This window comes from Cajanus cajan, chromosome 5 (assembly GCF_000230855.2).
Source record: "Cajanus cajan strain Asha chromosome 5, NIPB_CcT2T_4, whole genome shotgun sequence".
NCBI classification, from domain to species: Eukaryota; Viridiplantae; Streptophyta; class Magnoliopsida; order Fabales; family Fabaceae; genus Cajanus; species Cajanus cajan.
Genome location: NC_138521.1, coordinates 68957643 through 68984714, shown reverse-complemented (window position 1 = coordinate 68984714; position 27072 = coordinate 68957643). Strand labels below are relative to the sequence as shown.

Genomic DNA, 27072 nt, shown 5'->3' with positions numbered 1-27072 from the left:
AAAACCTTTTTCATTTCTGACCAATATTCTTTAATTTGATATGTATATTTTTTAAAATGGAAGAAATAAAATGATGAATGACACTGTTATAATCTCTTGTTTATATTTGTGTGAGCCATACACGATTCTCTTAATTTAAAAAATAATAAAATTTCCCTTTTCTTTATCTTTAAAATCTTACTATGTTATGCCAATTTCATCAATCTGACTTGACCGAAGAAAAAAAGACTAGGTTTGGATTTACGAATTTCATTGGTATAAATTTGTTTGTTTCGAGTCGGGATTTAGTTTTAACAATTTCACACTCGACTGTCTTGGCCTGATTATATATATGTAAAAAAATTAATGTAGTATCTAATAAAATAAAATATCAATGTGATCGAGGGATGTGATCGAATTGATTTGATTGGGATTGATATTTTAAATTGAAAAATAACTAATATTTACCCAATCGAAATTTTTTTACTGGTTTGGATTCAAAATTTTCCGAACCTGACTCGATTTAAACCGTGTTCACCACCTTCTAATCCTGACTTACGGATTTTGTTCAGGAATAATGGATAAGTATTTAACAAAATGAAATTAAAATTAAGATATATATTCAAATATTGCTTGAAAGATTTAAGTTTATCAATTCAAACATTTAGATGCTTCGACTTGCAAAATATCCAAGTTCACATGGATGTCCTGAAGATTTTTGAAAATGCTAATAGTTGTATTGCTTTAACATTGTTACATTGCTCACCGTAAAGTTTATTTGATGGAGACAAATTTATAATGAATGCTCACTGTATACATCCACATGAACACTGGCTTCAACTGCAGTAGTGGAACTATATAAACATGTTACGATGCATAGCAATAAATATAGTCTTCCAAGTTTATTGGACGATGAATATATTCCAGCCAAATATTGATAGTTTTACTTTTATCTATTAACTCGAGCAAAAAAATGTAAGCAACTTAGATAAATATTTGATGGTTACAAGCAATATTATATAAAAAAAAATAAAAAAAAGTAAGGAAAAAAAAGACCTCGAAATTGTGAATCATCATTCTTCAGCTGGTGGCACCTCACTCAGATCCAGTCCCTCTTCAGGCAAGTCTGAAGTAAATGGTCCCAGGATCCCATCACTGCTGAGAGTCAATCCACTCTGCCAACATAAAATTATTTGGGTGACAATGGTCGCAAATATCATACCTCTAGAATCTATATATTGATGTTATAGGTGATCCAAGTAAAATATCAAACCCTAAGATAAATTGCTAATCAATGTAAGCATAAATGTATTCTTATCTTAAGTCATGTAATTAAATGAGTCAGATGTCTAAAATACCAAGTGCAACTTTCATTCAAATGTATGTCCATTTAAGTCATTTTATTCTTTTTCATTTCAGAAGCTCCAATACTCTGCTGCGGCAGTGTTACCCTATTGCAAGATATGAGACTTCAGTCTCCCATTGGATTTATAAGGTCTTGGACTCTCGAACTAAAATGGCTAGCTTTTGCTGCATTGTTCTTCCTAGATTCTTATCGAGCAGCAACAACCTGACTTTCTGATAGTCTTTGTATCTTAGTCTTACTTCAATCCCTTGCTGTTTCTCCATTTTTATTGGATTCGGAATTTTGAACAAATAATAAACCAATAGATACCTCAGGCTGGAACCTAAGCATGTCTGCACGAGCCATAGCTTCTGCTTGGGCTATTCTCTGTCTGAATGTCTGAGCCATCTCCTCCGCCTATAAGGAAAAAAAAAACCCAGAAATATGGGAGTGAATTCTCCTTCAGAAATGCCAAAGCTAATGAAAAGGGTTGAGTAAAAATTTAAAACAACTAAAAGGGAATAGAACAAAAAAAGGAGACATCGTTTTTATGATGTCAAACTGTGGCATTAGATAGCTAAAAAAGCAGGAAGTGGAAATAAATTTTGTCTAATGAAGCCATTGACATGTAACAAGTAAAAGGTTCAAGAAGCTTGCATGTAAAATACCTTCTCAAAGACAAGCTTTGGATTGCGGATCATGTCTCCAGGTGTGGGCTCTAACTTCTTAGTGGAGAGACTTACTCGACCTCTCTCTCGATCATGACTTAAGATCATCACCTAAACAAATAAAAAACTTGACATTTTTATGTCCTATAAAAACATCCACATGAATTCTTGATATATGTTTACCTTTAGTATGTCACCAGGCTGAAGTACAGTTGAAATATCCGTTACACGGTCATGACTTATCTGACTAACATGAAGGAGACCATTAATTCCACCAATGTCAATGAAGGCACCATATGGCTTCAGGCTTTGAACAGAGCCAGTAACTACTGATCCAATTCCTAGCTGTGCCTGGTTGCCAGCTATGGCCTTGCGGTTACTCAGAACAAGTCTAGATTGTTCCTCATCTACCTCCACAAACTTAAGAGGAAGCTCCTTTTCAAGAAGCTCTTCTACATTTGTGTTCTGAGATGATAATAACCAAAATGAGAAGAATTTGAGCTATTTGTTAAAAGTATAAAAAATTGTAAACCCGGTATATTAGGATGCTACATGAAAGACATAAATGACCGACCATGAGAAGTTTTTGTTATTGTTTTCTGCAAAATGATCTAATTTATAACTCGTAGAAGCATAAAAGTTATGTTAAGAAAATTGCATGACTCAATTTCAACTTAAATGAGAATATAAGAAGATATTTTTTAACACTTTACATGATATGTTAGTAAATGTTATACTAATAATTTGCAGTTATTGATTAATACAACACCCAACGTGATCTAATTTATAACTTGTAGAAGCATACAAGAACTGTTAAGAAAATTGTATGATTCAATTTCATCTCCAGTTAGAATATTATATATATTTTTGAACTGTTACATGGTATGTTAGTAAATGTCACACTAACAGTAATTTGCAGTTTTTTGATTGGTAAAACACAACTAGTTTCCTACCCCATAATTTCAAACTCTTGACATGAATTTCAATATGGCTCAAGAGCTAACCGTTGATATTTGTGACAATGGAACAAACCCTCTAAGCCCTTCCACCTCAGCCACCACTCCACCTTTGTTTGCCCCCACAATCTGTTAACACAATAACGTAAGATCAAATTAACCTTATTGAAGGGCTAATAACAGAAATAAGTGAATTAAACACAGTTCCATAGTACGACAAAACCCACCTTACCCTTGACAATAACATCTTCTGCCTGAAGCTGTCGACAACGTTCCCATGCAAGATCAAACTGGATAGACCTCAAACTCAAGATCAAGCTATCATCTGCTTCATTCTCACCAATGATCAAAAACTCCTCTCTCAACCCAGCAACTATGCCAGCTTCTTCCACGTGCTTAACCCTACGGATGCTCGCCTCTTGAAGTGGCAAATATGCTGAAGACTTTGCAGTGATATCAACAACTGCTCCATTGGCATCTGTGTAGAACACAGTGCCTTTAACCTGAGTGAAACATGCACCCATAATTAATTAGACCGTGTTTAAATAAATATATCATATTATGGACCTACACGAGAAGAGAATAAAAAGATAAAAATGAATTGAAGTTTTTAAAATCAAATTTAATGTACTTAGCTTTTGAATAATTATATTCATTTATCCCAACTTCTTTTTCTCATCTTACTTTCACTCAATTTTAGTTTCTGTCTTCCTTTCCAATCACCTTATTTGTTGCATTTTTCTTTTCTCTATTTATCTCTTCCTTTCACCTATACTCTTTAAAAATGGGGTGTACACCGAACATTTTCCTTAACTTTTAGACTAACTTCTATAGAAGTTGAGATGCATGAGTTGATTTTAACTTTCTTTCCGATCACATTTATCCATTTTTCTGTCTTCCACCAGTACACCTCAAACATGGTGTGTACATTGAACATTTTTCTTAACTTGTATAGGATCACTCTCTTTTAAATTCTTCAAAATGCACAAGTAGATTTTATCTTACGAAGTTCTTATCTTCTTTTTTTTTTCCCTATAAGTACTCACGAAGAAGTTTATAGGAATTAGTTTTATGATAACACGATGTTAAGAAAGTGATACATGAACCTAATTAAACTTTATAAAACTGGTTCTTAAGTTGAAGATTATATTTTACTTATATACATCGTATTAGTCATCTGAGATCTCTAACACGCAATTAGCAATTGAATGGAAGAGTGAGTGAGGGAGTGACCTTGGTGCCAACTTCAGAATCGAAGTCGTACTTGTCGAGAGCGGCAGTGAAGTCTTCGATGGTGAAGGAAACTCCCTCCATGGGAGCAGTGCGGCATCTCTCGTAGGCTTCATGGAAGAGTTGTTTGAGTTTGACTCTCTCTTTGTTCTGAGCATTGGATATTGCTATGGAGTTGAGTATGGGAATTGAAAGGCGCTTATGGGATTGTTGAGTGAAAAGAGAGGGTTTGGAGAAGATGGAAGAGGAGAGTGGAGAACACCTGAGGCCGCTGAATTGCAGAGACAGAGACGCCATGTCATGTCATGTGATGTGTGGTGCCATTGCCACAGATAAGGTGCACTCTTATTATTAGTCACTCCTTTCACTTTCACTTTGGATGGATAACGTATTTTTAACCGTTTTCTTTTTCTTTTTCGCAATTCAGTTCTTTTTTTTTTTTTTTACTTTATTTATGTATTTGATATTTGATTTAGGAAAGGAAGGGAAAAAATTATAAAAAACATTTTTATTTCTTAAATATTTTTAAATAAATTATATGAAAACATTAATAAATACTTTACAAAATAATTCTTAAATATTTTTAAATAAATATGGAGACATGAAGTAACTCAGTCGCATTAATTTTAAGTAAGAAATTTTTAAATTTTTTTTTAACTTTTTATTTCTTTCTGTATATCATTTTTATTTCTAAATTAAAATTTAATATTTAAAGAAATTAACAATCATCGAAAATTTAAACATCTTAATATTATTTATTATACACTTACTGTTAATTAAATAAGAAATTGTAAGAAGGAAAAAGACGAGTTAAGCTTTGGAAAAGAAAGGAGAGAGGGCAAAGGCGAAGGGAGTTAGGTTGTGTTGTGTTCCTCCGCCGTACAGATGAGTTCCGCCGGTAACAAACCATTTCGATTTCAATCAATCTTGACTCCTACAATTCCATTTCTCTCAAATACATATATCTATTCCTCGTTTACGCACTTCATTATGCATATTTTTAATAAAAAAATCAGTATTTGTCTTTTCACTATGCCACTGATTACTGTCAAAACCCTAATTCACTACATTCTCCTCTTCCTTTATTTGTTTTAACGTTTGATTCATTCCATTGCCTCTTGTTGGAGATCACCCTTCACATTTAGGTCCAATCTAGTTTGCGCGTTAGGCATGGGGAAAGTTAATGGTAAATAAAGTTTCATTTTTTCTTCATGGGTCTTGATGGTTCAATACACTTATTTCTTCAATCATATACATGGTGTCCAGCAAGTGTTGCCGGTGAAACTCTGGTCATTTTTTGTTTTAAGTGGTTTTATTACCATAGTTTGTCCAATTCTTTATTTTGTGGATATAAGATGGGGTTGCTTTGACTCACAATTTAGGTTTTATGTTTCAGATACTGTCAATGCGAATTCTACCGACTCTGTCAAAGAACCTGTCCCAGGGTCAAGCCTGGAAGCAAAACAGGAGGATACTGGTGAGGTTTTGGTTTCAATATGCATGTCAAAACTTTTGTTTTTCTTCTGTAATCATTGGTGTATTGTGGAGATTAATGTTTTTTGTTGGGAATAAATTTGCTCACGTCACATGCTCCTTCTCTTGGTAGAAATCAAAGCTCAAGTTGATGCCATGTGGGAACAAATGAATAAAGGAGTATCTAATAAAATCCTCAACAGATTTACAAGCAAGCCTATTTCCGCTCCGAAAAAAGCTGCAAAGAAGTCATCTTCTGTAAGGCCTTGCTGTTGCTCTCTTCTTAAAGTCATTTGTTTAAAGTAAAATAACACTCTTTCCACAGTTAGAGTTTAATTTCCTTCAACCCAAAAACTTTGAACATAGAACTGGATGTCTTATTTGGGCTTGGAACCAAAGACAACAGAATCACTTGGGCAAGGTGCTTCCAAGAATGGACCTGGCATGCTTCAAAGCAGTACCAGTGATGAAGCCAAGAAGATTGCTGCTGCTGCTCTTGCAGCAGCGAAAGATGATGCTGCCATGGCTGCCTCAAGCAGGGGGAAACTTGTGGTAAGCATATTGCTATCCATTGCACCTATTTTTGGTCATATGCTAATCTGGCTGTAGTGGGAAGGTTTTATGCAATTAGCCAAATGGAAAAGGAAAATATATATAAAGGCTTAAAAGAGTAGAGAATTTGTGCTTTGGAATTTTATTTTATTTTCAAATTCAATATATAGACATGGCTGAATTATATCAAAGAAAGCTTAGACATAAGACTGGCTTTAGCTTGTGTCTCGCTGTGTCAATATTTAATGTACTAGGGGTGCCTATTTTTAAGCCCATCACAATTTGAGAATACCATACACAGAGAATTTTCCAGTTGAAAATATGAAATGCTCTGGATTCCAACTTGGTTTATGACCTATCATTCCCAGCACCCATGTGGGGCATTTGAGTGTCAATGTTTGTTCATTTGCTTTCTTTTTCAGATTACTGAGGTTCGGGATTTTGCTGGTCAAGACATTGAAGTTAAAAAGCTTGTAGATTCTGACTCGAAGGAGGCAATGGAAAGATCCAAAGCTCCTGCACCTTCTGCGGTGGATGCTGTCCTCGAGCAGATCAAGAAGAAACAGAGGCTTAGTGTACTTGATAAGACGAAAAAGGACTGGGGAGAATTTAAGGAAGAAAACAAGGGACTGGAAGTAGAGCTTGATGCTTACAAGAAGAGTTCTAATCAGTATTTGGACAAGGTTTCTTTCTTGCAGCGAGCAGATTACCGTGAGTTTGAGCGGGAGAGAGATGCACGATTGGCTTTGCAAGCCAGGAAGCGACCAGATAATATGCAAGAGGATGACTGAAGGTAGTTGAAAACTGGCGTTATTGGAGCATTATGTATGGTTTTGTAGTGAATTGATGGTCCAGGTGCTATAGTTCCTGTGTAGGTCTTGGTCTCTCAAGAGGTAAAACTTAGAAGACCTTTGATCACATTAATGAGGTTAGGGTATGTTGCATTTAGAGGATCGAGATTTGAGATTTGAAATGCTTCTCAATGATGTAGTACTCCATGTGGGAGGGGAAAATTGGGGGCTAGGGAGCGACAGTTGTAAATTTTAGACTGACAATTGTTCATTACATTCCTTGAGAGCCTCAAAGAAGACATTTACTAATCGCGAAAGGTAGTTTCAAAGAACTCATTTTGTGTCCTGATCATTATTTGGTTGTTTGAATTCCTCTAAAGTAATTCAATCTTCTTAGTTTCAAGACAGAAGAGATCGTGTGCATATACGAATCCTAAAAGAAGTATGATGTTATTTACAAGTTTTTTATGATATTTCTTTCTCCGTCACTAAATAGTTTATTTTATTGTCTTAAAAAATCATCTTCCGCATAGCTTAAACTTTGATCTTTTTGTATTGTGATGTGGCTTGTTCAATTGGTTATGTAATTCATTAAAAGAACATAGAATATATATATATATTAATAAAGCTTACCTTGACGATCTGTAGACCATTATGTATTTTGTGAAATAAGCTTAAAAATGTTATATTTTGGGTCTATTTGAGATCTGAACTTAAAGGAAAAACATCGTTAATCATTACTTACAATGATCATGCCTAAAGGTTCACGACTAAACACTAAACTCTGAAACAACTCGTAATTGTGGCATAATATAATTAACGTATATGAAATTTATGAAGGGAAATTTATTTCTTCAGTGACATTCCACTTGTGTTCCTCTATTTTTGTTTAACAAATTACAATGGTCTACCTAACTAGGTCTAATGACACGACTAAACTTAAAATATCATTGAGTTGTAACAACACCATGCACAATAGCACCGATGAGAAGCCTATGAATCCACGTCACGTGAACAATGGAATGGATAAGGAAGCATAATTTATGGCAGCCGTTCGTCTGGGTTTGGGTCGCTGCCTCTCCTGTCCTTAAATCACTAACTTTTGTGCATTGTTCAATCGCTCCAATTTTTGTGCCCGTGCTACCTCTAGGGAGAATTCTCTGTTAGGTAGGTTGTAGTGTGTCTCCACGGAGTTTCAAACCAGAAGATATTGTAATAACATACCAGTCCTCAACTTAGCACAACTCAATTTTGCTATTGCAGATTCCTTAAAGCAATTCTATCACTCTTGTCCAATGTTGATGGCTTCCTCCTTTGCACTGAAGTTTACCCAGTGACACATTCCATGTATAACTTGGAGACTTGGCAATCCTTGTGCAGTACAAATTACTTAAAGTGAGCAGCTCGTGCAAGTATTACAGCTAATGAGAAGAAATGGGTAGATAAAAAATAATTTATAATACACAACAATGTGTTGATTAGAACCGTACCACACTCCCATTGTCTTCACCCCGTCAGAATTACAATGTTGTTCCAGAGAGAAGGGGAGATATATATTATTTAACAAAGGATAAAAACAACAGTCATTCCTCTTATTATGCAAACAAGTAAACAAGCGGCTAATTTGCATTTAAAAACCTGAATCTAAATTTAACAGAGGTGGTATCAACTCCAAGTCATTGTAAAATTCTTGGACAAAAATGAAGACAATAATAAAGAAGCAACTGGCTCCTCATATGTGAATGGGCTTGTCATAAGTGGCCATTGCGGCTTCTTTCACGGCCTCACTCATTGTTGGATGTGCATGGCAAACACGTGCTATGTCCTCACTGGATGCATCATACTGCAATGCTATTGCTGCTTCATGAATGAGCTCTCCTGCATTGGGTGCCATAATATGCACTCCCAATATCTTGTCTGTCTCCTTTTCAGCCAAAATCTTCACCAGACCTTCAGCATTATCAATTGCCTTGGCTCTGCTATTAGCCAGGAACGGGAACTTGCCAACACGGTATTCAACTCCGAGCGCCTTCACCTGCTCCTCTGTCTTTCCAACAGATGCAACCTCGGGGGTTGTATAGACAACACCAGGGACTTTGTCATAGTCCACATGACCAACCTTACCAGCTATGTACTCCACGCAAGCGACACCATCTTCCTCTGCCTTGTGTGCCAACATTGGGCCTGGAATTACATCTCCAATCGCATAAACACCAGAGACATTTGTGGCAAATCTTTCATTCACCAAAATCCGTCCTACCTTGTCAGTTTCAACTCCTATCTTGTCTAACCCAAGTCCAGCAGTGAAAGGAGTCCTACCAGCAGATACAAGGACAACATCTGCTTCTAATGTAGTCTGATCACCACCAGCTGAAGGTTCAACAGTCAGCTTCACACCATCCCCGGAAGTATCAACTCCAACCACCTTCGTCTTCAGCTTGAATTTCATGCCTTGCTTCTCAAGAGAACGCTGAAACTGCTTACGGACCTCCGAATCCATGGTTGGAACAATATCCGGTGCAAACTCAACAACTGTTATCTCGGAGCCAAGTCTGCCCCATACTGACCCCATTTCTAGCCCAATGTAGCCTGCCCCGATGACTATGAGTCTCTTAGGGATTTCAGTCAAAGCAAGAGCCCCTGTTGATGATACAATTTTCTTTTCATCAATGGTGACGCCAGGTAGAGATTTCACATCCGAACCAGTGGCAATTATAATATGCTTGCCTTTGACAACAGTATTTCCACCATCAATGGTGTCCACAGAGACTTCAGATGGCGAAGCAAATTTGCCGTATCCTTTGACATAGTTTACCTTGTTTTTCTTGAATAGACCTTCAATACCCTTGGTAAGATTAGAAACAGCTTTATCTTTTTGGGCCATCATAGCCGGCAAATCAACCTCAACAGATGAAAGCTTGACCCCATGGTTGGCAAATGAATGTTTAGCCTCATGGTACATGTGGGAAGAATGCAAAAGCGCCTGAACCAAAAATATGGAGTACCATAAAATGAGTACATGGATCACTATCCATTATTCCTTTCAAACTATTTACATGGAAACACAACAACAACAACATCAACAACAACAAAAATATAGCCTTTTCCCACTAAATAAATAGGTGGATCAAATGACGCCATTGAATAAAAAATACACAACGAAGGAGATCATATCGGTGATTAATACAGTAAATTTACAGACAAGATAGAAGTACAATCTGAAGCAGAATATGAAATGACTTCATCTTAACAAAACAACCTCTTATCACAGTTCAGAGACATCGGAAACATCAAAAACACACATCCCTTAGGAAAATTAAGCATATCACTTGGAAAATTTAAAATTCCACTGTCTTTCTTTTTTAATCCTTTTCCAAAAAAAGACAGCCACCAAAAACGACATAATTTAAACCAACCAGAGAACAAATTCCCTATCTCACAAAAAAAACGATTTTTTTTTTTAAAAAAGGGAAAAATAAAAGTGCGAAGGAGTGAACCTTGGAAGGGATGCATCCGACGTTGAGACAGGTGCCGCCGAGAGTTCCACGCTTTTCGATGCAAGTCGTTTTGAGACCTAACTGCGCCGCTTTAATGGCGGCGACGTAGCCGCCGGGACCGCCGCCGATGACGACAACGTCGTTTTCGTCAGATCCGGACGCGAATCCCCTCCACCTCGTGAGGCAAAACGACGACCTCGATGACAAAACGACAGCGTAACCCTTCCGTCGAGCCAAATTTGCCATCGCCATCTTTATTCCTTCGATTGGAGTTCTTCTTCTTCTTCTTCTTCACCTAAACGCACTCTTTTCTCACGACCTAGTGCAACGCATGCTCTTTTCTTTAATATATATAAATAAATAACAGTTATGTGGTAATAATAATAATATTAAAAATAATTACAGAAAAATAGTGTTTCCTCTTGCTCTTACGTCTCGATCCCGTCTCAGCCCTTGGATAATCTTTGATTCATTTTTAGCCCTTCATTATTGTTTATTGCAGGTTTTTTTTTATTATTCTCTTTGGTTTTTGGTTTTCACACCTGCAATGCAAATTCAATCTTTACTTTGGACCGTTGATCTTGTTTGTGATAACGTTTGCTTTTATTTATTTATTGCTGGCATGGCTGTGCTTTTTGGACGAACAAGTTGGATTCAAATCAAGCACGCACATTTATTTAATAAGAGAAAAACAAGTGAGACATCATTATTCTGTAAATTTATATTTCTTCGCTTTAATTAACACAAAATTTCTATAATTTAATTAATACTCGATTGGATTTATTAAAGTGAAGAAATATAGATTAAAAATTATATTTTAAAGATATTTACTATAATTTTTTTTAATATGTTTACCTCTCATTTTCCCATTTGCTATTCAAAATATGAAAAATTAAGATAAAAATATCATGGAAAGTTGGATGTGAAGATTGACAAATTAAACTTGTTATCTTACTAAATATCAATCACTTGAGTTTATCATCTAAACAAATAATCTATTAGTCCTCAGACAATATTTTATACGCATACAAACAAGACCGAACAGTAAAAACATGTTTAAGGTGTTACTTGTAGATGTAACGTTGTATCTTTAGTTTTTGAAGACGAATTCATTGGAGGGCCATATACTTGATCGAATAAATAGATGTAGAAAGAGTAAAACCATTTGCGAAACATGCTCAAGTCTAAATTCATTAAACGCTGCGGTGAAAGCTCAATTAAAAGTTAAGAAATGTTAACTGAATGGCTTTTTGTTTCGGATATACTATTGTTTATTCTAAGTAAAAATTCATTGCCAATAGAAAACTATACATTCTACCGCGTTAAACTAGATGTTTTATAAGGACACTTTATACAACTGTGTTATGAAATACATGTTTAGTGGTTACAATCAGTAGGGAATAAATAGTTACAGACAGTGGAAATTTTTACAAATCATGTTCGAATAGAAACAGGTGGCACTTATTTAGGATCTGAAAAACAAGGCACCTCAGAGCATGGATGCCACGCAGGAAAATTTCCTAGTCATACGTTTGCGAGTTTTAGATAACGAAATAACGGCCTTACACACCTTACCAAAGCCCGAGTATTTGGTTGGACAAGGGGAACTCGGGCTCCATTCCCCTCCTTCCAAAAAGACAATTAATAACTCTCATTGAAAATAATATTTCTTTAGACTCGTTTTTATTGAAGGATAAAATAAATGACCAAGAAAATATCATCACATACGATAAGAGATTAGTTTATATGATGCCAAACGATGATATTGCTCCATGACATAGGCCCTACAGTTTGATAAGATAAGCCAAGCATATCCATCCATAAAACTGGAGGATCCAAGAACCATAAACAAGGCTCAACCATGCATTTGGCTATCCAATGTCATTCAAGTAAATATGCAAAACAATTTGAATTGTCTAGCCATGGTGGTAATGGTATGCTCCATAAAATTGATGATAAAGCCTAAACCAATTCTATTTACAGAAGCAGCAACAATGTAAAATGGGACTGAATCTACTCCGCCAAAATTAACTACGTTTGTCTCTACATATAACGACATAAAATCCAGAAAAAACACCTCCCAATTAAATAGGTCTAAACCCCTCTCTACCTCTCTCATCGAATACAAATATCCCTTCTAACCCTACAAAACTGCGGGCTGCTTTTGAGCTCTCTGAAACAGCCTAAAAAACAGATTTTTTTTTAAGTAAGGAACATTTGTGAATATAAAAAATGGCATTTACAGTCAATTTCCCTCTATCAAACTCTTCAATCTATTACGGGCCTCCTCAGACAGACTACAAGCTTTGAATCTCCGCCTTTGGGGCGGACATGATTCCACAATGCTTTCAACGGGTGACAAACATATAATAATCACAGTGAGATTATCTGATGTATTTAGGCGCAATGCTTCCTTGACTAGTTCTCTGGCACATTGCTGTGGGTCATCATGCCTTCTTAATCCCCGGCGAACAAGACTTACTGCAACCTGGCTAGACATTACATCCCAAATCCCATCACAACCAACGATCAAAAACTCATCAGCCTCAGTCAATGTAACCAGTCGGACATCCGGCTCAGCAATAAGAGGAGATGCAGCACCAAGTGGAAATTTCAAGTCCCAATCTCCAAGGGCACGGGTCACTGAAAGATAACCATTGAGGTATCCATCATCAATGAATCCACCTAACTCCTCCACCCTCTTTCGCTCTGGTAAATAAGTTGGCCTGTGATCATTGGACATCTCAACAGCCACACCTCTCCGGCAAAGAACTGCTCGACAGTCCCCAGCATTAGCAACAAGCAAATGCCTCCCAAGCACAAGGGCAGTCAATGCAGTAGTCCCACATGAACTGCTGACAGTTTGTTCATCAGCCAAGGCAAGATCTGCCCGTATAAAAGCTCTCCGATGGGAATCCTCCAACTTCTTTAGAAAAAGTGCATCAGTATCATATGCCTGCAGCATGTTCACATCTTCAAAAAATAATCTCATAGCATTCCTCTTAACAAAAGCAGCTGCATCAGGTCCTCCATGACCATCAAAAATTGCATAAAATGCACTCGGTATGGGGCACTTGAACACAAATCCAAGATGCTCCCCTAGATCATCAATACAAATGTGTTCATCATCCATAGAAACCCGCGGTCCAATCTCAGCATAGCTCCCAGAACGCACAATTGGGATAAAATTCATTGCAGGAGTCTCCAGAATGGAATCTTTAATGATCTCAGTGCAACTCACTGCCTAAAACACATGTAACACAAAAGTCAGCACATCAAGACTAAAAGTGATCAGCTCAAAAGTGTTAAAGAGAAAACTAACAGAAAAAACATGATGCCGACTATCAAACTCACAAGGCCTAAGAGCACGAAATTACTAAAGGCAATAGATAAATTTTTACTAATTCGATCTACATAATAAAATAAGGATAAAACTTGCATGTAGCACTATGGTATTGTTCTTCAATCAAAATTAGTTTTATTATGATAATATGCTTAATAAAAGATTCCATTAAATGTGCATATTGTCGGGATAAAACTCTAATTCTAATTAGAAATCAACACCAACAATAACTATGCTATTATATCAGGTACCGTATCTATGTGTTGTCCATAAAATAAAATTCCACCCCCTTTCTCTTTCATGGTGTTGTGCTTTAGGAGAGGTGATAATACAGTACAGAGTAAGTAACCTAGGTTAAAGACAACGAATAAATAAAACACCCAATCCCAAATTCCACTTCCAAAATTCAGATTCATAAACTCAGCAAACACTTAAGGATTATCGGATCTTCCCCACACTTATCAATGAAAGAAAAAAATAAAATTCACAAGCCCGATTCAGATTTGACAATTAACTAACATAAAAGGACGCATGAAAAACCAATTCTTCCAACAAAATAAAACCAGTAACAATAACCTGATGAAAGCAAACCCAAAAGGGGACAAAAAAAATACAAAGCGAGATGTTACAGTAAAGAGGAAAACGAAAAACCATACTTGGCCAAAGATCGGAGCAGAAGGTGAAGGTGAGGTGGGAGAAACCTCAACCTTCACGTTGTGTTCTTGGGCCACGCAAATATGATACTTGACATCCAACATCGGAATACTCTGCTGACAGATAATTTCCGCTTCCGCTACCATGTTCTGGCTCACGATCATCTTCAATTAATGGGTAGGGTTTCAAATTGCTGAATTGAATTGAATTGAATTTGGGGGTTTTCTTTTCAGAAGAAGAGTGACAAAATTAGGGTTTCTCTTATTCTATTTGTTTCTGTATGCTGTGAATTCTGAGCGCATACTTAAAGGGTGCTTAATTACGACGCGCTTGTAAGCACGTGGTGGATGCGCGTGGAGTTGAAATCTCAATAATGCCCCTCATACGTGGTTTCGTATCGCATCATACATTTTCTTTCGAGACGCTTCGAACAAAAGGGTATATATGTGACGCGAGAAAAAGAGCGTGTGGAATCGTCACGTCTCTTCCTGAATGTTCTAAATGACGGAAGTGCCCCTGCGTTAATTCATACAATTTTTTAAGCTAAACTTTGCGGCTAAGCTCGTGCTAATCCATGGTATTGGGTTGAGGTTGCGTCTAAGTAATTACTCCCTCAAATCTACCTTTGCGTTGACTAATCAGAATTCATAAGTAAATAACTAACACCCACGTCAAAAGAAAAAAAAAAAAAAAAAAAAAAAACCAAAAGTAGTAGTGGCTACGGTTATCAATGCTTATAAAATATTCCAATCATTATTATATTGTATGATACTTAATTTTATGTGGTGTGCTTTAAATGGAAAATAAGACCCATTGAATAAGTATCATTTAATCATTTCATATGAACTTCATCTAATATTGACATTTCTTAAATTTATAATGCTTTTCTCACTCAAATTCATACCAAGTATTAGTTGTTTCCTGTTTACTTATTGATTAAATTTAATTCAGAAAAAGGTTCTTTTAAAATAAGTGAAAGGAAATTTATTAATACGTCATCGCTTAATAAAAAAAATCTTTGTATAAAATACTTAAATAGTTTTTATGACACGTCAGAAGAATAAATCGAAATTAGTGTGCGCAAAAAACTCGATTAAAAGTGTCCAATAAAACATGTAGGGACGGTTTAAAGAAATTTTATACTTTTATTTAATTATAAATCGTATAATTTTGTTTATTTTTTTTATAATAATTATCTTTAAAATATATAAAATAAACATAATTTTAATTGATTCAGGATATAAAAAATATTATAGAAATAAATTTCTCCATGATTTAAAAATTAAATTATACATGTATAAAAATAAATTTTAACAAATTAGTATAAAATCATTTTTAAAATTTTTTTCTTATAAAATCTATATAAGAAATAACTTTTATTTGAGACAATATTTTTTGAACATAACAAAATTATTATACTAACAAATCATTTGTCATTCAAGTCTCCATAAATAAGATTTTAGGATTGAGTCATTGAAAAAGTCAGTAAATACTTCGATTAAAAAGATAATAAAACGAATATTGATAACAAAATTTTTACTCTGATAATTAGTGTATAAGTTAATTGTAAATTAATTTTATCTTTTTTCTATCTTCTTATTCAATGAGTTTTTGGAGTTTATCCAAAAGCCCTTGCACCCACAGAATTGTGGAAAGAAGCGCAAATATGTTGGACTTATCATAAACGAATTCCAAATTCTATTCTATACGTATTGAATTGACTAATCCAAGGACAAGGAATTGCTTCCCGTTTTCCAACACCGTTCAAATTCAATGCATGGTAATGGTTGCTCAAAAAGTCCAGCCTTTAGAAAAGTGCTACACTTAGTCATTATCTGGTTCCATTTCATTAATCCTTCTCTAATTCTATATTATTATTATCCATAAAATATCTTTCCTTCAGTGCTACGCTTAGTCATTATCTGGTTGCGTACCATTTTGCTACTCACTCTACCCACTAATTACCAACTGTTAAAAGCCTAAACATGTCCCTCAACTTTTCTTTTCTTTTTTTATAAATAAACATCTACACTTTCTTTAATTCGAGGCCACACGATTTGGCCACAGGCAGCTTGGAGTTACCTTCTAAGCACCCTCTTCTGTTCTTTTGAGATCCCATTAAAATAAATAATATATATATACACACAGAAATTTAAGGTGAAGGAATACATGATCTTCTGGTCCAGAGTAAAAACAATAACCCCGGTGAATGCTACCCTTTATAAATTCTTGGTACATGTTAAACAACAAATTAATAAGGAGTTGTTTTAACTCTTACATGCATGTTTGGGAAAAGCGTGAAATCCCATTTGCATTGGCACAAATAAGCTCCCAAACATACACTATATTGCCCATAATTTGCTTACATAGCTTGATTTGCTAACTAAGCCTCACCTTGTAAAACTCAATTTGATACAATCTAAAGGGTGCAAAATATATAATTAACCTTTATTTTGCGGCAAAGTGCATTTTAACATACATTAATAATCAGTTTAAATGCAAATTAAAAATGTTTTCGAGAATTTTTCTTTATTTTCAATAAAATAACCTTTATAAGTTTTTCTAAATTTATATTCAAACAAACTCTACATATCTTTGATGAATAATATAGTAGCATTTGAACATGCTACAGAAGCATTATAATCCATAATGTAGTACAATTATATATATTGTCCAAATAGCTAACTGGAAAAACCAGTCATTTAAAACCCAGATCGAACCGTTCTGTCGAACCGGGAACCGGTGGTCCAGCCGGTCTGAATCTTAAGTTAGATCGGTTATGCAGTCGACCCGTTTCAAACCGGATTGAACTGGTCAATTTTCCGGTTCAACCACTTTTTTTTCTTATTTTTTTTAAAAAAAAATTTAAGGGACCATAAACCACAAAAACAATAATGAAAATTGAATCTCTTAATGAAAGAGCAAAGAGTTTTATTAAATATAATAATGACTACTTGTTCTAATGTATTTGTTTGTAATATATACAACTTAAATAACTTTTATAGTATATTATTAATTTTAAATTATATATTTAATAATATAATATCTATGTAGATATTACATATATTATTTTGTGATATCAATTGCAATCATATTATATATGTACATATTATTTATATTTTTAATTTGTATTAGTATATAGTTTAACATGTATTTTTTTATGTATTTTTTTACAAAATAAAAATAAAAATAATTTTAAATAAGATAGAAAAATTAAAATTTAAAATAAGATATGAATTTATTAAAATTTATAAGTATAAAATATATTTAATATGAATATCTTTTAATAAAAATAAATAAAAATCGAGTCATGCGGTTCAACTAGTGTCCCACCAGTTCAATCTTTGACTCATTGACCAAGTACCTTAACCAATTCGATGACCGGTCCGGTTTTTAAAACTATGGAAAAAAAACAACCTCATTGATGGTAGAAGCATAAATATATGTGAACTGGGATTGAAACATCAAATAGACTGTCTCATTGAAATTCAGCAACTCCACTTCTGCATTTGGCTATTGTTTTAAGTATACAACAAACGAAAAATGTGTTTCTGCTGGCATATTTCTGCCTAGGATGGATTAGTATTTTGTGTTATAAAAGTTAGGCTAAATTATGTTTTAAGTTCCTTAAAATATTAAAATTTTCTTATTTGGTCCTCCAGCAATTTTACTTGGTCCTATTTTTTCCCCCGTTCCTATATATGTATTCCCTCTGTTAGGCTTCCATTTGTTTCATCCGTCATGTACTTATGCACCGAATGATAAACTTGTGTCATTTAGAAGGACCAAGTAGAAAAGTAGCGGTATTTAGAGAGGGACCAGAAAGTAAACAAAAAACAACACTTGTAGGACAAACAAAGGGGCTGCATGGGATATGGGAAAAAAATCACAAGACTAAATTACAACTTCATAAAAATGGGAGACTGAGGAAAATTCGTAACACTTTTGAGGGACCTAAAACATCAATTACCCTACAATTTAGAAAAACACAGTTTTTATCTTATTTTTTGAGTGATCAAGAATTTCAATGTTCATTGTTCAGCAACAGAAGGGCACCAAAAGCTAGCAGAAAATATATTATAGGTATTTTCAAGCAAAACAATTTTAAGCATTAAACTATTTCATTCTACTGAAAAGATAATAATGAATGAATAAATCAATGAACAATATGATACAAAATACGTGTAAGATGATTAGTGATAACTAACATAGAACCTAAACATTTAAAAGTTCTCAAACCTCGTAATCATCAGTGTTACAACTAAAACATGGATATCTACTCACAGCATACTGGCTGATGTTCTTTCTGCAATTTCTCCCAAAGGCATAGCACCATCCTTGGGCTTTGATAATGGGCAAGTACATAATTTGATTCACATCCAGCATTGTAAAACCTCTCATCATTCACATAATGCACTTCTTTACCACCATTCTTGAACTGTTCAATCCATATGCCCATGGCAACATCTTCTAATTTAAAGAGCTAAGCAATTAAAAAAAGGCAGTCAAATAAAGCTGATCTTACACTAAAAGAAATTGAAAAAAATAATATAAAAAAAACAGTTCTATTTTGTATTCAATGAAGACATACATAGCAGGGTGAACATAGGAATAATGCAATGGCCTTTTTACAAATACATCTGCCTCTAGTTTATGATAATAGTACTAGTTTATTATGCCTATTTAATTTCCAATTGATTTTACAGAAGTCCCATTGAAATTGTTGATACAAGCGTGGGGTTCTATTACCGACCCCAATAATCCAGTATAGGATGTACAACCACTTAACACCTTTGATACACACAAGAAAAAAAATAAACTTAAGAAGCATATCCTTGAATTATCCAAAAGATTCTAAAATAAGCAAAGTTTTTTTATCCCCGATCCCATAATGGTAAATAAATTCTTACCTTGAGTTTTCTTTCTTGGTGGCCATGAACAACGAATTTTGCTATGTCTCGAGAAATAATATAGCCAGGACCATGTGCCCATGGTGGGTATGTATCATATGGCCATTCCTAAAATAATAATAATAATTAATAACAAAATAAATTTTGAAGGGGGGATGCTAATGTAATAGCAATATACAGGTATCAATTAATACCTCCTCACTGATGTACCACTTGCTGTCTTCGTCTCTCTGAGGAGATGATTTAGAAGATATGAGACCGTACAAGAGGCCTTCAGATGGCTTTCCTTTAAGACCAGAAAGTACCTCATCAATCCTAACAAAGGCATCATCATCTGTTTTCATGATGTATTTAGAAGGAATGATTTTTGTCTGCAATTTTAATAAATAATAGCTTATTAAGTAACTCGTAGAGAGTAAAGGCCAAATGAAGAGAGAGAACCCAGTACCACCACCATTTTAAATGCTATATTTGAATAGATAAATACATAAACATTTTTGTATATTTTGGTCTTGAAAAATTAAACTAGTTACAACCAACTTACTGATTAAATAAATATTAAGAAAAACTCAAGTCTCACTTTGACTAGAAGTAGTTCCTGGAAAGTGTACACGAGTGAGGGACAAACTTCACCCTTTGAGCTAACTTTAAGGATAGAGTTAGACTCAAATCCAATTTTTAAAACGACATCAAATCTATCATAGTATTCCTATTCCTCCTTCATACCTAAGCCCTATAACTTTAACATAGTACATAAGAGCAATACCGTAGTACCATCCTTAGGAGTGGTTTCAGTGTTTCATTACATTTTGTGATTATTTTCCTGGTTGAAATAGGGCTACAAGTTTACTATTGATATAAATAGGAAAAGTGCTCTGTATTTTGTATCACATTCTTCACAAGAATATCAATATGATTTTATTGTGAGCACTCCTTTTCTTCCTTCTACGGTCTATGCCAAAACCTTGTAATTTCAACAACAATAATAAAGGCAACATAGCATTTTTGAGACCAAATCAGTGTCCATACTGTTCCATATATAGATTAGGTCGCAACGTATATTTCTTCTAAAGCACATATGTAAGGCACAGCTGTGAAATTCATGCAAAAGTATGCATCTATAGTGGCATCATATGAGATGCAACTGCTTCAACACGACTGAAATGAGAAGTTGATCATTGGTCCCAACTATGTGTATCTAATAAGACCGCACAGTATTGATATTAAGTTATTAATGTGGTATTAATTACAATCAACATTACTGGAATAATTAAATCTAAAAAAGCTCTTAAGTTAGAGCTTCAACTGAATGTACATATATGATGTGTACACATGTCTAAGATATTTTCTAACAGCAACCATAAAAAAAGTGCTACCGGATTTTCTTTCTCCTCATTAATATTATCCAGAATTGAAAGTAAAATTTCTCTTTTACTGAAATCAAGTCACAATAAGGGAATAGAACAGTAAGACCAACGTAGAACCACAACTTATGCAGATCAAAATTTTCAATCATATTATGATATGAAAACTATTTCCATGTTTTGCTACTTTTTTTATTATTATTTTTTTTATTTCTTTATAGTGATATATTTTAAAATATTGGTTGCTACAAAAGACTAATAGAACTTTATGCCATTATATCCTAGACTGTAAGCAGTTGACCCAAAAATTTGACTAGCAAATAAACAATAGCAATCCCAGTATATTCTTAGCATAACATCTTAGTCGACTTACCCCCATAATGCAAATCGCAATTGTCTTCAAAGAAATCAAACTATAATAATCTACGAAAGGCATTAATTGAATATCTCCATATGCTTGAGCTTCAGTCCATAACTCAAAATTAACCCTACTGTTCTTGTGCTGCAATCAAATAAAATAAAATGTCACCCATCAATTTTTGATAAAAGAGGAAATTTAAAAAAATAATAATAATAAAAAAAAAAAGAAACTGCTATGGTGCAGAATGTTTGGTGGAGTTCACAATACAGAAATTGGTGAAATAAATTATATGACTCATTTTAATAATGAATCCAACTTCAGCTCAAGTATTGCAATTAAAATCCCAACCACTTCATATCTCATTCCACATAATGTAACTTCTTGAGCATATTTCTTAATTAATATGGCACTAGCACTCTAGTCCCTTGTTAGGATACAGACAAAATCCTACATCGATAGAACAAGAGGGGAAACAATAGTTTATAAAGCATATACATACTCCATTGGTTGGGATTATGATCAAAAGCAAAACTGTGAGGATTTAACCCCAAAATAGACAATTTCTAAACCAAGTAGAGATGTGTGTGAAATAATCCGACAAAAACAACAAAGATATATCCCTCTCTTCTTGATAAATATTTCTTCTCAAACAAGTTCAAAAAACACCCATAACATCCCCCCACCAATCCACCTACCTTAGAGGGAGAAGAAAAGTTGAAGAAAGATGCCTTTTAAGTGAGATCAAAAGCAAAACTATGAGGGTTTAACCCCAAAACAGACAATTTCTAAACCAATGTAGAGATGTGTGTGAAATAACCCGATAAAAACAACAAAGATATATCCCTCTCTTCTTGATGAATATGTCTTCTCAAACAAGTTCAAAAAACACCTATAACATCCCCTCCACCAATCCACCTACCTTAGAGGGAGAAGAAAAGTTGAAGAAAGATGTCCTCCGTTGTACTAGACTATTTTAAAAATCGATTTAACTAGACCTATAAAATGATGCCAAGAGCTTGACTTAGAGAACAATTGACTGATTATACATATAACCATGATGGACTGTAAATTCAGAAATTAAACTTCATCAAATTCATTTATATACCAGCCAACTTCATCTATATTTCTTTCAAGCAAAGAGATGCGAATAAATAACCAGGAAAGCAGAATTAAAGCTATAATAAAATTCTTTGAGGCAGAAATTGTGCATAAACTAGAACAAGAATTATACTAATGCATAGTTTCACTTAATCAAGTCGGAAATGCATCACTTACAAGCCCAATGAAAAATCGGACAGCAACTTCTCCAGAACGTACAGCCTCATATTGCATCCAAGACCTCCTCAAAGCCATGCGACGCTCAAAGTTGTTTCCGGTAGAGAATACTCCAATCAACAAAACAAGCCTTTTTCTGGAGATAGAAGGAGCCTTCAGATTCTCAACATCGACAACTATATCATTATCTTCAGTAACAGGTAAACCTTTAGCTAGGATTGATAAGAGACTTAAACTGCCTGCTACCTTAATACTGCTGACTAACCATGGTTCAAGCTTCTGCATCCACAAAAACTGTACAAGGTTAAAATGACTATTCCTATTTTAAAAAAGTTTTGTTTTTAGCAGTATTTCTCTTCCCATACCATACCTCCCTGTATGCAAAAGATGTTTCATGCCTTCCATTGACAGTCATATGAAAGCCCTCTAAACCAACCCACAATGTGGAAGTGAAAGGATTACCCTCAGCAAAGGGGAAATTCGCAGTTCTATGTGCACTTTCTGAGGAAATATTAGAAGGTATATCACTAGCAGGTTGACTGACATTTACATTCCCTTCGTTGTTACTTCTGACAGCTTGTACATTGCAGGGAACAAGTCCATCAACTACAACAAACAGTTAGATAATTTAGAAGTTGCAGCAAGCCACACTCTAACAACTGCACTCGAGAATAATAAAGAGAGCATAATAACACAAAATAAGAGTTTTTCTGTCATTATTATATGATTACAGTCTCACAAATGTCTATAACTGATCATCAATTTAAACAATGAAAACCTCTTGATATAAATGAAATTTTTACTAAATATACCTTTCTGAATATTGGCAGAAGCACGAGCAGGACACGTTTCCTCTTTTCCCCACCCTAAATCACTAGTCCATGTATTTTGAACAATATACGGCTCCTCTGTTATGTTTTCTCCAGGAAGACTCACATTATAATGCAAAATAATTGGAGGATTTGGCTCCCCTTCTAGCTCCTGCCCGGCAAGGTCAATCTGGAAGCTTCTGTTTTGTCCATTAGGGATTCCAATCAGTGTAATAGAAGAATCTACAACCAGACCACAAGGGAGATCAAGAGAGATTCCTCTATCTGGTACAGCCTTACCAGTTGTGGTCACAGAGAATGGGCAGTTTTGATTTTCTGGGCCATCCATCTTAGATGTTTGGTGCTGTTCAACAGTGGATAGCAATTCTTTCCATGCCACAGAAGCCTCTTTAACTCCTTGAGCTGTTTCAGCCAAAGCATCTGACCTTGACAACAGGGAACGCAAGGAATCCCAAATAAGGACAGCATTCATCTCTCCTTTAGATAATTTTTTCATGTCATACAGATCATCAAGCCCTGCAACATGTACCAAAAATGGCCTTTTTGTTGGTGTTAGTACCCTTTTTATTTCCACCTTGGAAGAGTTTACTGGAGGATTGCTGTTTCCGTTAATATAATCATCCAGTAGTGTATGGTTATTGAAGAAACTGTATGCTGACTGTTTTGCTGACTGCTTCTCTGGCTGAATTCCTTTGAGGTTGTAGAGGAAAAACAACATCATACCCAGAGCCATTATCAACAGGCCTCCATACCACTTCTTCATTTTCAGTAAACCTTGAGTTAAATGTAGCCGTTTCTGCAAGCACATAAGTCAAATAAATTTCAATACAAAATGAATAACAACAATTGCACCACCAATTGAATAAACAAAGAATGGTAGTTAATTGAAAGAGTACAACTGACATGATCTAGTCTGTTGAGAAGATCCAATTATTGTGCTGAACTATCATTAGCACTTGTTTTAAGCCTTTTTGCAACAGATAATGGGGGAAGGAGCATATCTAGGTTTTTAACACCAGACATAGGGGACTCCCATAGTCCCATACCATAATAAGACATAGTATATGAGCTGATGAACAATAGAGTAACCAGTTGAAATACTAAAAATGAATTACGAGCATGAGTACTTGACTTTGCAACGTAGTTTTCACTTTACAAAATAGAAAAAAAATCAAAGTGAATAGAGTTCAAATTATTGAATCTTAATTGAAATGCTTTGAGCCTTTGACAACCAACTTCCATTTTTTCCAACAAAAATTAACTTTAGCAAGTATTATATAATTATTCCTTGAAATTATAACTCGAGTCAATTTAGTCAATCAAAATTTAGCTCCTAAAATTGGTTCCACCAGTCCATTTGGTCCCTAACATTACATAATCAATTTAGTTCATGTATGTGATAACCATTGTCAATTTGGTCCCTGACATTACGAACTAAATTAATTGATGCACAACAAAGTTAAGGATTAAATTAACTGACGTGAACCAAAGTCAAGCACCAAAATGATTATAGTTGTCAAAATATGAGATCAAATTAACAGATCCTCAACATTAGGAACTAAAATGACTAACAGTTGCTAGTTTCAATGACTAAAATTCTTTTTCATAATTTCAAGGACTAAAATGACTAGTGACTATAATTTCAACACCAATTCGACGGTTTTATCAATCTGTAACCGTAGAGCTATTTAGTTGAGTAAACTTAATTGTTTCAAAAAGGTTAAAGTCAAGTCAAGTCAAGTAAAGGCTACCAGCATTTGAGTTACAGTTATTACTTCTTAACTCTTTAAGTTCAGCATAGCAAAAATCAAACAACACTCGAGAATAACATAATTTTCTGCTCAGCGTGTTACCATACAATAAATAATAGACCTAATTCAAATATAAAGCCCCCATTTTGTTCCATTAACTTCTTTCCCACAAGAGTCTAGAAAAATGCAGGATCCGCATCTATGATTATATACAATACGACACAGAAATGATCTTTTTTTTTTATATTCTAAAAACAGTTGACAAAATGGAAGGTAAAAGAGGTAAGACTCACTCACCATTGAAGGCTGCGACATGGTTCAGAGAGTTTAAGTCACACTGGTATTCCTCCATAGGCATACAAAAGCGTACTCATTTTCTCACTGCTACTATACTACTGTAGTACAATATTATATTATTATTTAATAAAGAAATGTAGGTTTCGTTGGTTGAGATTTGGGAAGCTGAGCTAACAGCAACATCGTAACCAGAGACGACGTCGTTTGGTGTTTGGGACAGTGCACCGATGTTACAGCGATCCGTGTGTCGGATCTACCCTTTCGTTATGTCAACTCAACCTGCACTTCTCACTTCTCAGTCTCACAACAAATTTTATAAAGAAATGTTCCAATTTAATATATAATTAGTATTTTTAACTGTTTTTCAAACAAAATTTGTCTTATAAAAAACATGTAGAGGCAACCTGTTTTCACTCTTAAGTCCTAACTCGGCATTAATGTGTTTGTCGGTTTATGAAAGAAAAGAAAGTGATAAAAAGAATAAATTAAGTAGAAAATGAATTAATTGTTTAAATATTTAGTAGAAGAGAAAAAAAATGAAATAATGAAAAAAAGATAAAAGCATATTTTTTAAAAGACAAATAATTATAATAAAACACAAGATATAGTAAATTTGTTTGTAGGTAGGGATCACAAAATATACTCAAATTTTATAAAGGTATGGATGGATGTATATCTATAAAATTGTGTAGGTATGGATTTGGGTTTGGATACTATAGTACCCACCTCTTCTTGCACCTATTATATATTAATATAATTAAATAAATTATATATATTACTTATATTATATATGTGTGTATATATATATATATATATGAAAATTAATTATAATTTTTTTAAAATTTTAAAATTAATACTACAAGTCTCTAATAGTATAGAAAATTTTTAATTCTAATCTTATTTTCTTCATGAGTCGTGATTATGTAATAATTATATATAAATAAAGTGCGGGTCGTGAAATTGGATATAGATATCTAATAATTATAAATTGAAATTATTGTTCATGTAAATGTAAGAACGAGTCTAAATATTATTTTTAAATATAGATAAAAGGATGAGTTCTAAATATTTCAAATCTTATCATTCTCGTTTCTATTCTTATTTTTAAATGATATAATAGTAATTTTAGATGGGCGAAAGTTTTTTCTCTTTCCTTTCTCATTTTTATGTGTTAATGGAAGGGATTTTATTTATTTATTTTTTTGAAAAATATGTTTTTGTTTCTTCTATTCATTCTTTCGTCCCTCCCTCATTTCCAAGCAATCATTTCTCTTTATGAAATAGCAAAAGGTTGTTGTTTATTTTTTTAAAATGATTACAGAATTGAAATTTCTTATTTTAAAATAATTTATATTAAGAAAATTAATATGATAAAATATTTAGATTTTAACCTAATTTAATTTTATGTTTAGAATAAAATAATTTATATAATTTACCTTTTAGCACGTTAGCACCCAAATAAACAAAATATCTCTATTTTTTATGCTTATTCATCTAAATAATATTTTATTTTATATTTCTCCTGTTTATTTTTATCTTTTTAATTTCACTCTTCGTCTATATATATTATAAACTAAATAAGTAACGTAATACGAGTTTAATTCATGATTCATTATATTATTAATTAATTAAAAATATATAAATATGACTTATGATGTTTTATTCATGAATCATTTATTTATTAATATTTATTTGTAAATGTATTGAATGTTTATTTTAATATTGTGAGTGAATTTGTTTTACAATTGTTGATGGACTTATTTAGTATAAGTCTTTATTAAACATTTGAATCTTTA

The 27072-nt window shown here is 33.8% G+C and overlaps 5 protein-coding genes across 6 annotated transcripts; 1 reads left to right on the top strand and 4 right to left on the bottom strand.

The window, feature by feature from the left end:
* Positions 1-898: 898 nt before the first annotated feature.
* RPS1 (ribosomal protein S1) lies at positions 899-4512 on the bottom strand. Its single transcript, XM_020374623.3, has 7 exons — positions 4182-4512; positions 3176-3451; positions 2997-3077; positions 2176-2457; positions 1993-2103; positions 1655-1741; positions 899-1154 (listed from the first exon to the last, which is right to left on the bottom strand). The coding sequence occupies exons 1-7, from the start codon at positions 4473-4475 to the stop codon at positions 1053-1055; spliced, it is 1233 nt and encodes a 410-aa protein (XP_020230212.1). The 5' UTR covers positions 4476-4512; the 3' UTR covers positions 899-1052.
* A 431-nt stretch (positions 4513-4943) lies between these two features.
* LOC109811012 (craniofacial development-like protein) lies at positions 4944-7404 on the top strand. 2 transcript variants are annotated; one of them, XM_020374639.3, is made up of 5 exons: positions 4944-5076; positions 5575-5655; positions 5785-5909; positions 6018-6203; positions 6626-7404. In XM_020374639.3, the coding sequence occupies exons 1-5, from the start codon at positions 5064-5066 to the stop codon at positions 6992-6994; spliced, it is 774 nt and encodes a 257-aa protein (XP_020230228.1). In that variant the 5' UTR covers positions 4944-5063; the 3' UTR covers positions 6995-7404. The 2 variants fall into 2 exon arrangements, with proteins under 2 accessions (XP_020230228.1, XP_020230227.1); XM_020374638.3 differs by lacking the exon at positions 4944-5076 and adding an exon at positions 5084-5364.
* A 1029-nt stretch (positions 7405-8433) lies between these two features.
* LOC109811008 (leghemoglobin reductase) lies at positions 8434-10810 on the bottom strand. Its single transcript, XM_020374634.3, has 2 exons — positions 10492-10810; positions 8434-9977 (listed from the first exon to the last, which is right to left on the bottom strand). The coding sequence occupies exons 1-2, from the start codon at positions 10741-10743 to the stop codon at positions 8727-8729; spliced, it is 1503 nt and encodes a 500-aa protein (XP_020230223.2). The 5' UTR covers positions 10744-10810; the 3' UTR covers positions 8434-8726.
* Positions 10811-12414: 1604 nt separating this feature from the next.
* On the bottom strand, positions 12415-14845 carry LOC109811020 (putative protein phosphatase 2C 13). Its single transcript, XM_020374649.3, has 2 exons — positions 14491-14845; positions 12415-13735 (listed from the first exon to the last, which is right to left on the bottom strand). Exons 1-2 carry the CDS (start codon positions 14650-14652, stop codon positions 12737-12739), a joined length of 1161 nt encoding a protein of 386 aa, XP_020230238.1. The 5' UTR covers positions 14653-14845; the 3' UTR covers positions 12415-12736.
* A 3773-nt stretch (positions 14846-18618) lies between these two features.
* Positions 18619-25589, bottom strand: LOC109810987 (Galactosyltransferase family protein). The gene is made up of 8 exons (XM_020374602.3): positions 25277-25589; positions 23211-24024; positions 22769-23004; positions 22399-22677; positions 21136-21264; positions 19593-19769; positions 19399-19506; positions 18619-18971 (listed from the first exon to the last, which is right to left on the bottom strand). Exons 1-8 carry the CDS (start codon positions 25292-25294, stop codon positions 18765-18767), a joined length of 1968 nt encoding a protein of 655 aa, XP_020230191.1. The 5' UTR covers positions 25295-25589; the 3' UTR covers positions 18619-18764.
* Positions 25590-27072: the final 1483 nt, after the last annotated feature.